Source organism: Heterodontus francisci, chromosome 16 (genome assembly GCF_036365525.1).
Source record: "Heterodontus francisci isolate sHetFra1 chromosome 16, sHetFra1.hap1, whole genome shotgun sequence".
In the NCBI taxonomy this organism is placed as follows: Eukaryota; Metazoa; Chordata; class Chondrichthyes; order Heterodontiformes; family Heterodontidae; genus Heterodontus; species Heterodontus francisci.
Window position 1 is genome coordinate 53,281,344 of NC_090386.1, and position 16,072 is coordinate 53,297,415.

The 16,072-nt window shown below is 42.5% G+C and overlaps 1 protein-coding gene across 1 annotated transcript in view; it reads left to right on the plus strand.

Moving 5' to 3' along the window:
• The window catches only part of LOC137378102 (plasmanylethanolamine desaturase 1-like), a 33,746-nt gene that overhangs the window by 4,844 nt on the left and 12,830 nt on the right, over positions 1-16,072 (plus strand). Inside the window, exons 2-4 of the mRNA XM_068048196.1 lie at positions 2,953-3,072; positions 10,189-10,280; positions 14,934-15,078. Coding sequence (XP_067904297.1) covers positions 2,953-3,072; positions 10,189-10,280; positions 14,934-15,078 — 357 coding nt within the window. The remainder of the gene's footprint in view (positions 1-2,952; positions 3,073-10,188; positions 10,281-14,933; positions 15,079-16,072) is intronic.

Genomic DNA, 16,072 nt, shown 5'->3' on the forward strand with positions numbered 1-16,072 from the left:
TATAAATTGTAAAGACTTTTTCAGTTTCTGAGCATGTCTACCTTTACTACCATGACCATCTCCAACAAGAGAGAATCTAACCATCTCCCCTTGACATTCATTACGATCACGGAATTGCCCACTATCAACATCTTACGGGTTGCCATTGACCAGAAACTGAACTGGAGTAGCCATACAAATATCGTGGCTACAAGAGCAGTTCAGAGGCTAGGAATCCTGAGGCGAGTAACTCGCCTCCTGACTCCCCAAAGCCTGTCCACAAGGCACAAGTCAGGAGTGTGATGGAATACTCTCCACTTGCCTGGATGGGTGCAGCTCCAACGACACTCAAGCTCGACACCATTCAAGACAAAGCAGCCCGCTTGATTGGCACCCCATCCACAAACATTCACTCCCTCCACCACCGACGCACAGTGGCAGCAGTGTGTACCATCTACAAGATGCACTGCAGCAACGCACCAAGGCTCCTTAGACAGCACCTTCCAAAGCTGTGACCTCTACCAACTAGAAGGACAAGGGCAGCAAATGCATGGGAACACCACCACCTGCAAGTTCCCCTCCAAGTCACACACCATCGTGACTTGGAACTATATCGCCGTTCCTTCACTGTCGCTGGGTCAAAATCCTGGAACTCCCTAACAGCACTGTGGGTGTCCCTACCTCACATGGACTGCAGCGATTCAAGAAGGCAGCTCACCACCACCTTCTCAAGGGCAATTAGGGATGGGCAATAAATGCTGGCCTAGCCAGCGAAACCCACATTCCATGAATGAATTTTTTTAAAACTACCACCTTGTATCTTCTGGCCATGTCTTCAGCCGAATAGGGTTAAGCTCTGGAATTCCCTCCCTCGACCCCACTGCATTGCTACCTCTCCTCCTTTAAGACCTGCCTTAAAATATACCCCTTTGATCAAGCTTTTAAGCATCTTTGGTTTGGTGTCAGTTTGTCTTTGATGGCATAGGTGACTTACTGTGTTCGTTAATAATTTTTTTCTTAGAGAAACCCTGGGCGGCACAGTGGCGCAGTGGTTAGCACCGCAGTCTCACAGCTCCAGCGACCCGGGTTCAATTCTGGGTACTGCCTGTGTGGAGTTTGCAAGTTCTCCCTGTGTCTGCGTGGGTTTCCTCCGGGTGCTCCGGTTTCCTCCCACAGCCAAAAGACTTGCAAGTTGATAGGTAAATTGGCCATTATAAATTGCCCCTAGTATAGGTAGGTGGTAGGGGAATATAGGGACAGGTGAGGATGTGGTAGGAATATGGGATTAGTGTAGGATTAGTATAAATGGGTGGTTAATGGTCGGTGCAGACTCGGTGGGCCGTAGGGCCTGTTTCAGTGCTGTATCTCTAAATCAAAAAAAATCAAAATCATATAGTGAAAACAAAATCACAAAAGTAATGCATTCCAGTTATGGTGTTTAGGGGCACCACAAATGGAATAATTATTTGAGGAGTAACAGATACCTGGAAGTGGTTAAATGGCACTGTATTGAATTGTTGTTCCCTTTTAAGGCAAGAAAGTAATTGCTATAAGTAAACAAACCTTCAGGTTACTTGGTGTTTCGTTGATTTGCTCAGAGAACTTTGCAGATTGCAATGTGTTTGTTGGTTTCAGGTTGCAGCTGAGAAGCATGTGCCATTTTACGATTGAGCTGTGACATCTGCAATTGCTAATGTACTTGAACTTCCTGCATGGATGCTTCCCAGAAGTTATACCCAGAAGTGCACCCATTCCTGCAGCCATTCTCCCACTCTTGAGATGTGCCGGAATTCCCTGCCAATCTAAAAATTGGCTGTATATTGGCTTAAACAATTGGGGCCGAAGGAAAGTGCCAAACTCACCTTATAATCCTTCTCTAAGTATGAAAATCAATGATTTAACTTCTATAACTGAACCTGCAATTGGGAAAGTTTTTCAGTTTGTAATGTACCTTTATGACATCTGGAGTCCAGAACTGAGCGCAGTACTATTTGTGGTCTAGCCAGGGTTCTCTGTAAGTTTAACATAACTTCTCTGTTCTGATTTTTATTCCTTTAGAAATCAACCCCGGTGCTTTATTTGCATTTTTGATGGCTTTGACCTGCGTCGCTATTTGTGAAATAGCACGCTTAGATCCCTTTGCTGCTCTTTCCCATTTAAACTCCTATTTTCCAAGATGGCCTCCTTCCAAAATGCACCACCTTGCACTTATCTATATTGAAATTCATTTGCCACTTACACACCCATTCTGGAAGTTCATTAACAATGTCTTCTATTTTGTCGCAGTCTTCCTCGGTATTACCTATACTCTAAAATTTGGTATTGGTTGTAGATTTCGATCTTTCAATATTTTGACATTTCAAGTGTATAAGTAAGTTGTGGCTGGTCATATTCAAATTTTGGTTAACTGTAACAAGTATTGTTGTCATCTAATATCATGGTTTTTCATACTCACTTGGGTGGCCAGCCATTCATATGACCACAGGCAGTAATAGCTGACAACGTAAAATTCAAGCAGATTGTTTGTGAGCTTTTAATACAGTGAATATTTCTTGATGTAAGAATGGGTCAGCAGCCACAACGTGTAAAGACAGTGATGGTATTAATGGCTTATGCTGGATTGCACTATTTGGTCTTGGGTTTCTTCTCAGCTTTCCTGGAATTCATTGGAGCTCAGTCAAAAGTTAGACCTTGAGTAAATTGGGTAGCATAGTATGACTTGGCTGCACCATCAAAACTGATTGACTGGTGCGTACATTTGGATAAATGATCCTTTCCAAGGTTTAGCAGCATATCCCAAAAGTAACATGCCTCATTTAATGCTGTGGTATTTCAGATTATAAAATAGAAATGGCAAGTTAAGTTTGTGCTGAGAAAACTAAAGATAAATTTCAATCAGTTGATAAAGAATTTCCAATAACTTTACATGTTTGCTTAGTTAATAACTTCTATTGTTTTCTTTTTCTTCCACAGTGAAACGATTTCAGGAATGGGTATGTGTTATTTTAAACATTGCTCTAATGAACTGCAACTTCTATCATCTGGTCATAAATTTCAGCTGGGACCATATCCATCTGATCCTTATTGGAATTAGTAAGTATAAGTTTAGTAAGTAAATATTTAACATGCTGTGCAATGGAATTATATAGCCTGAAAGTGCATTCTATTTGACTCCTAACTGAGCTTCTGACCCAATGTACTTTCCATCACAAAGATCACCTACTTCCATCTCCATAGCATCAGCAGTCATTCTTGAGCATAGCATTAAATTATAACTCATTACTATTATAGTTGGCAATTGACTTTTGGAGTTAACTGGCATAAGTTACAGCCTTGGATCTATACAAAAGGCAGCAACTTAAGCATCTATATATTTATCTTATAAGATAGCTATGCACCCCATGCTTCAATAGGGTTGTCTCCAGAGGTAGACTGCAATATATGAGAAATTGTGTAAGTGCCTTAGGAATTAGTTTTGTTTTCTTGTCTTTGGTGATAGCAAAGGTAAACAGCTGCCACTGTTCTATTTTATCCTAGTCACAGGCTAACATTCCTGGCATGTGCTTGCTGAAAGCACATTGTTTAGAGGGATCTAGGTGTTCTAGTGCATGAGTGACAAAATGTTAGTATGCAAGTACAGCAAGTAATAAAGAAGGTTAATGGAATGCTATCCTTTATTATGAGAGGAAGTGAAAATAAAAGTAAGGATGTTGTGCTTCGGTTATACAGGGCATTGGTGAGACCACATTTCGAATACTGCGTGCAGTTTTGGTTTCCTTATTTAAGGAAAGATGTAAATGCGTTAGAGGCGGTTCAGAGGAGGTTTACTAGATTGATACCTGGAATGGTACTTGAATGAGCAATGAGGGATATGGAATTAATGCAGGCAGGTGGGATTAGTATAGATAGGCATTATGATCGGCATGGACGCGGTGGGCTGAAGGGCCTGTTTCTATGCTGTATGACTCTATGAGCGGGTTGCCTTATGAGGAAAGGTTGGACAGACTGGGCTTGTTTTCACTGGAGTTTCGAAGAGTGAGGGGAGACTTGATTGAAGTTTATAAGATCCTGAGAGGTCTTCACAAGGTGGATGTGGAAAGGATGTTTCCTCTTGTGGGTGAGTCCAGAATTAGGGGGCACTGTTTTAAAATTAGGGGTTGCCCTGTTAGGACAGAGATGAGAAGAATTTTTTTTCTGAGGGTTGTGTGACTTTGGAACTCTCTGCCTCAGAAGGTGGTGGAGGCGGGGGTCATTAAATATTTTTAAGGCGGAGGTAGATAGATTCTTGTTAGGCAAGGGAATCAGAGGTAATCAGGGGTAGATGGAAGTCTGGAATTCGAGACACAAACAGATCAGCCATGATCTTATTGAATGGCGGAGCAGACTAGAGGGGCCGAATGACCTCCTTCTGCTCCTAATTCATATGTTCATATGGGTTACTTGTGCTCTGACCCAGAATGCCACTATATTTGTTTTTGGGTGCAAATCTATTAGTTTTTAAAACTAAATGGGAAATTGAGGCTCAGCCACAGGAGACGGACAAGGTGACAAATTCAGGTTGAAAAAGTAGGCTTTAAAAGGACAGTACTGAAGTCAATCAATTTCAATCAAGCCCTGGATTAACAACAAATAATGCGTGAAAAGTTATACAAATAAATGCAAGAATAAAAATGATGTCAGGCGGAATTAGTCAGGGGTTGTGAGGTCAAGCACCATTCCGGAAATGTGAGCAGAAAAGTCTAAAGCTAACGTTTCAGTGCACCACTTTCTTCCTTGTCCTCAGGCCATGAGATTTAAACGTGAGGTTGAGAATTTTAAATTTCAGCTGTTGGTGGACCTGGAGCTAATATAATTCGGTGAGGACAGGAGTGTTGGGTGTGTGGGACTTAGTGCTGGACATGATATGGGCAGCAGAATTTTGGGTCAGCTGAAGCTTATGGAGGGTGCAGGATGGGAGGTTGGCCAACATGGCCTTAGAATAGTCAGATCTGGAGGTGACAAACACATGGATGAGTGCTTCAGCATTGGATGGCCTGAGATGGACTGGAGGTGGGCACTATCATGGAGGTGGAAGTAGGCAATCTTTGTGATAGAAAGGATTTGGATTTAGATGTTCATCTTGGACTCAAATAGGGTAACAAGGTTGTGAACAGTTTAGCATAAGACAATAACCAGTAGATGGAATTAGTAGCGAAAATAATGGCTTCGATCTTCCCAATGTTTAGCTGGTGGAATTGTGTCTCTTAGTACTGCTATTGCAAAAGACCGTAATCTTCGGCCCACCATAAGCAATGTCATATTAGACCTATAATATAGAAATGATCATTGTTACAATTTGCACTTCCCTAGATTTTTTTCTCATCAACACAAATGCCAGCTCCCCCACACGGAAGTGTGTGCATGAAATAATCTGGGCAAGTTTGCTGTGATGAATAACAGACTGGATTATATGTAGGAGATCCACTCGAATGCATGTCACTTCGGAATATGATCAATATGGATTATTCCAGATGCTAATTGATTTCAGTTTGTCATTTACAAAAGCAGGCAGTATCCATGAGTCATTGAGCTGATCCAAGTATTAATACAGCAGTTTAGAACTGTTTCAAAACTTAAATGTAAAGTCCCTGTTTCAAAACAACAAATGGGAAGCTAAGTTTCACAATTGAATAAAGCATTTTTGATATAGTTCTGCCTGATAACTACCCCCACCCATCTAGTTAGTAGTAATGCTTGTTAAATAATGCATCTCATCAGAGGTGACTCATGCCATTGGAAGTAACAACTGTCTGTAAATACATGTTTCACCCATTCTAGAAAGATGTACGTACTTCCAGAAAGTGCATTTGTGTGTATTAAGAGAGACATGGCTCGGTTGTAAATAAGGAAACGGTGATGAGACTTCAAAGTTAACAACTTGCATTTATATAGCATCTTTAACATAATAAAATGTCCCAAATTACTCCACAGAAGGATTATAAAGCAAAATTTGACATTGAGCCACATAAGGCGATACTAGAACAGATGGCCAAAAGCTTGGTCAAAGAGAGAGGTTTTAAGGAGTGTCATAAAGGAGGAAAGTAAGATGGAGAGGTTTACGGAGGGAATTCCAGAGCTGAGGGCCTACGCAGCTGAAAGCATGTCAAGAGACCAGTATAATCAGGAATGGTAGCATTGTGGTTATGTTTCTGGATTAGTGATCCAGAAGCCTGGATCAATGCTTCGGAGGCATGCATTCAAGTCCCACCATGGCATCTGGGAATTTAAATTCAATCAATTAAATAAATCTGGAATAACAAGCTAGTGTTCGTAAAGGTGATCAATGGATTTTTTTAAAAAATCGGTTTCACTGATGTCTTTTACCGAAGGGAATCTGCTGTCCATTGCTCAGTCTGGCCTATATGTGACTCCAAACCTACAAGCAAGGTGGTTGACGCTTAACTGCCCTCTGAAATGGCCGAGCAAGCCACTCAGTTGTATCAAACTGCTATGAAAAATCTAAAAAGAAGAAAACTGAATGGACCACCAGGCACCGGAGATGACAAAAACGCACCCAGCCCAGTCGGCCCTGCAAAGTCCTTCTCGAACATCTGGGGACTTCTACCAAAAGCTGTCCCACAGTCTAGCCAAGCAAGAGCTTGACAGGGTCATACTCACAGAATCATACCTTCCAACCAATATCCCTGATTCTTCCATGACTATTATTGGTATGTCCTGTTCCACAGGCAGGACAGATCCACTAGAGATGGCCCTGGGAGTCTTCAACATTGACTCCTGCTCCCATCAAGTCTCATGGCATCAGGTCAAACATGGGCAAGGAAACCACCTATTGCCCTTCCATCAGCTGATGAATCAGTACTGCACCATGTTGAACACCACTCGGAAGAAGCACTGAGGGTAGCAAGGGCACAAAACATACGCTTGGTGGAGATTTCACTGTCCATCAGCGAGTGGCGCTGTAGCATCACTACTGAACAAGTTGGCTGAATCTTGAAGGACATATCTGCCGTGCTGGGCCTGTGGCAAAGAGAACTAATATGAGGGGAAAAACCTACTTGAACTCATTCTTACCAATCTACCTGTTGCAGGTGCACCTATTCATGGCATTATTGGTAGAAATGACCACTGCACAGTCCTTATGGAGACAAAGTTCTGTCTCCACACTGAGGACACCCTCCATCATGTTCTGTGGCACTACCACTGTGCTAAATGGGATAGATTCAGAACAGATCTAGCAGCTCTGGGGCACTTTGCCCTATCAGCAGCAGCAGAATTGTGTTCCACCACAATCTGTAAACTGATGCTACCATCCCCAGGGAACCAACCCTGATTCAGTGAGGTGTAAGAAAGTGTGCCAGGAGCAGCACCTGACATACCTAAAATGAGATGTTGAGGTGCGCCAGCTGAGGGAGGTTGCAACACAGGGTTACATGCATGCTGAACAGTGGAAGCAACATGATATAGACTGAGCTAAGCGATCCCGCAACTAACAGATCAGATCAAAATTCTGCAGTCTTGCCACAACCGGTCACGAATGGTGGTGGACAATTAAACATCATCACAGAATGATGGAAGATGTTGTCAACAGTGCTATCAAGCAGCACTTACTCAACAATAACCTGCTCACTGATGCTTAGTTTGCATTCCGCGAGGATCATTTGGCTCCAGACCTCATTGTAGTCTTGGTTCAAACATGGACAAAAGAGCTGAATTTCAGAGGTGAGGGGAGAGAAAGCCCTTGGCATCATGAAGCCCAAAAAACTGGCTGGAGTCATACCTTGTACAAAGGAAGATGTTACCAACAGCCACAACCAATCATCTCAGCCCCAGGAAATTGCTGCAGTTCCGCAGGGTAGTGCCCTAGGGCCAACAATCTTCAGCTGCTTCATCAATGACCATCTTTTCATCATAAGATCAGAAATGGGGATGTTCGCTGATTGCACAGTATGCTGTTCCATTCGCAACTCCTCAGATACTGAAGCAGTCTGTGCCTGCATGCAGCAAGACCTGGACAACATTCAGGCTTGGGCTGATAAATGGCAAGTAACATTCACACCACACAGGTATGAGGCAATGACCATCTCCAACGAGAGAATCTAACCACTTGCCTTTGACATTTAATGGCATGGTTCTCCTTCAAGTCACAGACCATCCCAACTTGGAACTATATCACCTTCGTTATCGCTACATCAAAATCCTGGAACTCCCACCCTAACAGCACTGTGGATGTACATACACCTCATGAACTGCAGCAGTTCAAAAAGGTGGCTCACCACCACTTTCTCAAGGGTAATTAGGGATGGGCAATAAATGCTGGCCTTGCTAGCGATGCCCACATCCCATGAACGAATTAAAAAAAGAATTAAATGAACGCAGATATCTTGGACAGTGGTGGGGCTGGAGATTAGAGATAGGGCTGAGGCCATGGAGGGATTTGAAAACAAAGATGAGATTTTTTTAAATTGAGGCGTTGAACAGATTCTAATAATTTTGTGATAGCAAATGTTAGATAAATAGGTCTGTAGTTTCCTGGCTCATCTTCCTCGCCCTTAAATAATGGAGTGACATTTGCAATATTTTAATCTAATGAGATAATTCGAGTATTTTGGAATATCATGACTAAAGCATCTACAATTTCTGCACCTACTTTTAATATCCTGGGGGTTAGAATTCCAGAGGGATCTTTGTGGGTGTGTATATGGTGTAGTTTCTGATGGTTGAAAAACATAATCCAATGACCCCTGATACTTTGTCCCCAAAACTGCTTCTGGTCTGACTTGTCCTCCATAACTGAATATGAATTTGGATATAGGTTTGTCGGTGTTCTAAGCTGGCTCCACCTCGTCTACGAGTCTATTTCATCCCATCACAGGATCTCTTTAACTTTTCTCTCTCATATTATCTCTCCCTATTCTCTAATTTACGATCAGGACATTTCTCTCCTAACCTTACCATGCCTACATAACCTGAATTCATTCTGTGAGACGGAAGAAAAGTCTCCAGGATCTGATGTTTCCACCCCAGGATATTAAAAGAAGTAGGTGTGGAAATTGCAAATGCTTTAGTCATGATCTTGATTCAGGAATTATCCCATTAAATTGAAAAATTGCCATTGCTACTCCATTATTTAAGAAGGGTGGGAAAGATGAATCAGAAAGTTATAGACTGATTAGTTTAATGACTGCTGTAAAGAAGTTATTCAGATCTGTTATCAGAGATGGAGTGACTGAGCAATTGAACAGATATGAACAGGTCAGTGAGAGCATAGAGTTGTAAAGGGTAATTCATGTTTAACTAAACTGATTGAATTCTTTGAGGAGGTCACTACGTGGTGGATGAGCGAATGTTTATGGACATAGTTTCCAGAAGTCCTTAATAATGTTCCACAAAGGAGACTGATAGAAAAAATGGAAGCATGTGGACTGAAAATTGTCAGGTTCATTGTCTGACATCCAGTTCTAGATGTGCTGCAATTTCTATCAGTTAAACATTCGTATGACTAACATGATCATCTTTGACTCCGACACTTGTCACCAATCCCAACCCCCTGTTCAGTTACTAGATTGTTCGCAACCTTGATGTTCAATTTGACCCCAGCTGAGCTTCTGACTCTCAACATCCATTGTATAGACAGCCGCCTACTACCTCTACAACAATGCCTCCGTTTATCATGTTCATCTGTCGTCCTTTATGTCTGTAATGTTCTGCAGCCCTGCAGCATCCCTGAGGACTTGTTTGGAGGCCATTTTTCCAACTCTAGCTGTTTTGCACACACCTCATTTCCTTCACCCCACCATTGACAAATGTGCCATCAGCTGTTTGGGCCCTAAGCTCTGGAGTGCACTCCCTAAATCATTTAATTTCTTCACCTTCCTCACATTTAAGACCCTCCTGATAAGATGTCTCTTTAATGAAGCTTTTAGTCACCTCTCCTAGTAACTCCTTTGGCTCGACATATATTTTTGTTAAGCACTTTGGGATATTTTTCTACATTAAAAGTGCTATATAACTGCAAGTTGTTATTGAATGAAATGAAAATTGATCATTGCTGTAAATATGAATTGATAGCTAAACGTAATACATAGCTATGGGGTAGATTTTATTTGAAGGGCTTGTTCTAAACATTTGTATTACTTGTATGATCTTGTATATTTTTGAATAACCAAGTCATAAAGATGGTATTTATTCTAATTGTTTCTTTTAATCCAGTTGCTGGGATGGTTACTGCTGACTTTGCTTCAGGATTGGTCCACTGGGGAGCAGACACGTGGGGTTCTGTTGACCTGCCTATACTTGGCAAGGTACGTAATAGGACTGGATTTCTCAGGCTTTTCCTCATAATAATGAAAAATTCCAGTATACATGTCATAATATTGAATTTGTTATTAAGGCCTGTACACTATATGTTACAATGCCTTACTTAGTTTAGTGTTTATAGCTTGTGGAATTAATTATGCTTTTCTTATTCAGCCATTACATTTTGTAGGGAGGTTAGGGCACGAAGACTTCAAAATTGGGCGAGGGGAGAACAGTAGAGGCAACTGAACAGATGCTTTCAATCCTAGTGACAAAGTCCATGAGCTCCTCATGCTTGGATCAATTTCCATATGAGAGATTGTGGTAAATAGAATGCCTAATTGAAACGATCATGGATGAAATAAAGTTTAACATTGGGAAAACTGAAATCTTATTTGGTTCTTGCTTAAAAACTCTATACCTTTTGTTTCTGACTGTACTTCCCTTCCCAGCTGCTCACTCAGGCTGAACAAGATGGTGTGCAGTGTAGTGTTCTATTCCTGTGAGCTTGCCTTCAAACTCTGTATCCTATTTATTGTCAAAATAGCATTCTTGCAGCTCTGCAAATTCCCATCCTATCCCCTTTACAGCTATCCTGCCTCCTCTGATGTTGATTCTTATCCATATTTTCCTTACCTTCCAGAGTAGACTTCAATACTCTCCATTTCAGCCTCTTAAACTGCTGCTTTGTAAAAGATCTATTTGTCCAAAACTTCAACATTTTCATCTTGGGCTTTTCACTCATCACCTGTATCCTTACTGTCCTTGACTGTTTCCCTTTTCCCCCAACACACCAAATGCTTGTCTTCATCAACAAATTGGTCCATGGCCTCGCCCTGCTCTACCTCTGCAACCTTCTTCAATCCTACATCCCAGCACGTGTCCAACCGTCCTCCAAGTCTGAGCACCTGTGCATCTGCTCTTTCCACTATTTCTCAATTACTAGCAAAGCTTTCAGCTGTTTGGGACTTTACTTAAACCTGTCTGCCTTGTTACTTCCCCCTCCTAAATCACCAATGGCTAGTTTTATTTCTATCTACTGTGAAGTACTTTGGGGTCTTCTATTACATTAAAGACACTATTTAAGTTGTATCTCTCCCATGATAGTGTCAGTCTCACTCACCAACCACTTGTTATTATGATAGTGGGTATATTGCCTGCATGGCCCCCAAAAAACAGCTGCCTTGCACTGCTGTGGCCATTATTAACTGGCAGTCCTGCTCAGTTGCAATGTTCTCCTCCTGACATTGCTTAAAGGGTGGTAATTTGCAGCAGGAACCTCCACCAGTTATTTCTGGTAGTTGCTGGAAATAACTCGCAGCCGCCTTTTTGGTTCACTGAATCCTTAACTGCTTCCACCTGTCTGAAAAGCAGCTAGTTGAATACAAGCACTACACACATCTTTCTCTACTACTTCCCACCCTCCCAAAGTTGTCATTATAATTCATTAGAAATTATGATCATTCTGGATGATCAAATTTTTTTTATTATTTGTTTCATGGGATATGGGCATTGCTGGCATGGGCATTGCTGGCAAGGCCATCATTGGTTGCCCATCCCTAATTGCCTTTGAGAAGGTGTTGGTGAGCTGCCTTCTTGAACCACTGCAGTCCATCTGGTGCAGGTAGTCTCATAGTGCTGTTAAGGAGGGAGTTCCAAGATTTTGATCCAGCAACAATGAAGGAACGGTGATATATTTCCAAGTCAGGATGGGTGTGGCTTGGAGGGGAAATTGCAGATGGTGGTGTTTCCAAGTGTCTGCTGCCCTTGTCCTAAGTGGAAGAGGTCGCAGGTTTGGAAGTTGCTGTCGAAGGAGGCATGGTGAATTGCTGCAGTGCATCTTGTATATGGTACACGCTGCTGCCATTGTGCATCGGTGGTGGAGGGAGTAAATGTTTAATGTGGTGGATGGTGTGTCGATCAAGCAGGCTGCATTGTCCTCGATGGTGTTGAGCTTCCTGAGTGGTGTTGGAGCTGCACTCATCTAGGCAAGTGGAGCTTATTCTAGCACATTCCTGACTTTGCCTTGTAGATGGTGGACAAGCTTTAAGGAGTCAGGCGGTGAGTTACTTGCTGCATAATTCCCAGCCTCTGACCAGCTCTTGTAGCCACCATATTTATGTGGCTTGTCCAGTTAAGTTTCTGATCAATGGTAAAACTCAGAATGTTGATGGGGGAATTCAGCGATGGTAATACCATTGAATGTCAAGGGGGAGATGGTTAGATTCTGTCTTGTTGGAGACGGCCAATGCCTGGCACTTGTGTGGTTTGAATGTTACTTGCCACTTACCAGCCCAAGCCTGAATGTTGTCCAGGTTTACTGCATTCAGGCACGGACTGCTTCGGTATCTGAGGAGTCGTGAATGGTGCTGAACATTGCGCAATCATCAGCAAACATCTCCATTTCTGACCTTATATTGGAGGGATGGTCATTGTTGAAGTAGCTGAAGTTGGTTGTGCCTCGGACACAACACTGAGAAACTCCTGCAGTGATGCCCTGGGCTGAGATGATTGGCCTCCAACAATTAGATTAGATTAGAGATACAGCACTGAAACAGGCCCTTCGGCCCACCGAGTCTGTGCCGAACATCAACCACCCATTTATACTAATCCTACACTAATCCCATATTCCTACCAAACATCCCCACCTGTCCCTATATTTCCCTACCACCTACCCATACTAGTGACAATTTATAATGGCCAATTTACCTATCAACCTGCAAGTCTTTTGGCTTGTGGGAGGAAACCGGAGCACCCGGAGAAAACCCACGCAGACACAGGGAGAACTTGCAAACTCCACACAGGCAGTACCCGGAATCGAACCCGGGTCCCTGGAGCTGTGAGGCTGCGGTGCTAACCACTGCGCCACTGTGCCGCCCTTCACAGCCATCTTTCTTTGTGTTCGGTATGACTCCAACCAGTGGAATGTTTTCTCCCGATTCCCGTTGACTTCAATTTTGCTAGGGTTCTGTGGTGCCACACTCAGTCAAATGCTGCCTTGTTTTTGAGGGCAATTACTCTCACTTCACCTCTTCAGTTCATGTTTGGACCAAAGCTGTAATGAGGTCTGGAGCCAAGTGGCTCTGGCAGAACCCAAACTGAGCATCGGTGAGCAGGTTATTGCTGAGTACATACTGCTTAATAGCACTGTCGTGACACCTTTCATCACTTTGCTGATGATCGAGAGTAGACTGATGAGGCGGTAATTGGCTGGAATGGATATGTCTTACTTTCTGTGGACAGGATATTACTGGGCTGTTTTCAACGTTGTCGGGTTGATGCCAGTGTTGCAGCTGTACTGGAACAGCTTGGCTAGGGGTACGGCTAGTTCGAGAGCACAAGTCTTCAATACTACAGCCAGAATATTGTCAGGGCCCCTAACCATTGCTGCATCCAGTGTCTTCAGCCATTTATTGATGTCACATGGAATGCAGAATAGCATCTGTGATGCTGCGGACCTCAGGAGGAGATTGTAATGCTGCACCACGTGAGATGCGGACAAGGAAGACTAAGTTTAAAAACAAAGGATTATTCCTGTCTGCATTTTTATTGAGTGAACTGCAAACATTTGTCAAGTTGCACAAATAAGCATGTCCATAGTTGCTGCTTTTTTTTTTTTGAACAATTCTCTGTCAGTTAGAAGGAGCAAATGATATGGTTGGGCTAGGATTCTGGTCCATCTATAGGTACTGTCTGACTGGGAAGAGTGGTTTTTTTGCCACATAAGTGGAACCAGATCATGGACCAGATATTGGATTAGCGGTGAAGAAATGGTACTCACTGTTCATTACGCTTCTAGCTGCTCACCAAATTTTCGTCAGGTTTTGAGTGGTAACTTACAGTTTTTAGAGATCCTTTTCAGTGTGACACCCTGTACAGGGGATTTGTGGCATGCATGAGCAGGACAAACAACAATGTGTTTCTTCAACCAATCAGTTTGAAGGCTCCTCACTGAGCTATAGAGTTTAAACCAGGAAGTATAAATTAGAATATTTAATTCAATGTAAAATCATGTACAGAAATTAGAGAGTGACAGAAAGATGAATTAGAGAGGTAAGAGACAAAGAAAAAGTAGGGGAAAAAATTACATCGCATTTTTTAAAAAAATCTTCACGTTAATTAAATTCTGAAGGATTGAGACTCCAGACTTGTAAAATAAAAGTTTCAGGGCTAGAGAGGCTATTTGGGAGTAATTATGACTTACGCCATTTTAAAAATTCACTTGCATCTGAATACACAAGCACTAATTTTTCTGGTATGCTTAGTGAGTTAAGTACTGCAACTTCACACTTCATGTGTTTTAGTGCCGAATCTCTCGATGAGGTACTGGCGTAATGCCACTTGTGGAAGAGTGGGGCAAATTGGACAGCAACTTCTAGATTTCGTATAACTGTGTGTGGGGTCTCTGGAAGTTGCTACCCGATTTACTTCATAATGACAATGAGCCCTGATAGCCTCACCATTCTTCCGATCGCAAAATCCAGGCATTTATGCATTTGTGTGTGTGTAACTACACTTTAATTGTATTACCATACTGAGATTAAGCACTGTTAAAATGAAATATTATTTTCCAATATAGGTGCACCTTTTGTGCCATAAAATATTCACAAGCTGCTGACACACTACTTTTACTGTAATGATGTTTCTTTCTGCTCCAGGCTTTTATTAGACCATTCAGAGAACATCATATTGATCCCACTGCTATAACGAGGCATGACTTCATAGAAACAAATGGCGATAACTGTATGCTTACTGTGATTCCCCTGGCTAACATGGCATACACGTTTTTTACTGTATCCCCAGGTATGTTAATCTGGTGTACTGATTTTAAAACGATTGCAGTGTGATTGGTGTTGTGGAATTAATCAGGATCAATTCATGCCTTTAAAGACTCCCCAGCTGGCTCAGTGGATTTATCCAGGTAGCAGATGAGCCATACACAAGGTCCCAGGTTTCTGTCTCAGGATTTTGCTGAGTTAACTGATTTCTGCAGGGTTGGTGGTAGATGTTTGAACTGGCCAGAGTTACCACTTCGAATTGCTATCCAGAAGCCCTTTATGTAAGTGCTCAGATGAGCAGAGGATTAAGTTTGATTGTGATGTGTTCTGCTATCCAATACTCTGTTAACATTTGCTGTGAACTCTTACGTGTGAAGAATGGGTAAGGTACTTGATAGTGATTGGCATCAAAGGAATTGTACCCCTGTAAGCACTCAGTGCCTCGAGGAGAGGAAGGTGGAGAGGAAATTTGCAAGGAAAAAGTTGTTTAAAATCAATTGTTGTGAATGGTGTTCACAGGGCGGCACAGTGGCGCAGTGGTTAGCACCGCAGCCTCATAGCTGCAGCGACCCGGGTTCAATTCTGGGTACTGCCTGTGTGGAGTTTGCAAGTTCTCCCTGTGTCTGCATGGGTTTCCTCCGGGTGCTCCCGTTTCCTCCCACAGCCAAAAGACTTGCAGGTTGATAGGTAAATTGGCCATTATAAATTGCCCCTGGTATAGGTAGGTGGTAGGGGAATATAGGGACAGGTGGGGATGTGGTAGGAATATGGGATTAGTGTAGGATTAGTATAATATGGGTGGTTAATGGTCGGCACAGACTCGGTGGGCCGAAGGGCCTGTTTCAGTGCTGTATCTCTAAATCTAAATCTATATCTAAATCTACTTGGTTGCCCAGTAATCTGTACTTAGACTCCAAGACTTTTTGAGGTGATGAAACACTTGTATACAAAGAACAAAGAAAATTACAGCACAGGAACAGGCCCTTCGGCCCTCCAAGCCTGCGCCGATCCAGATCCTC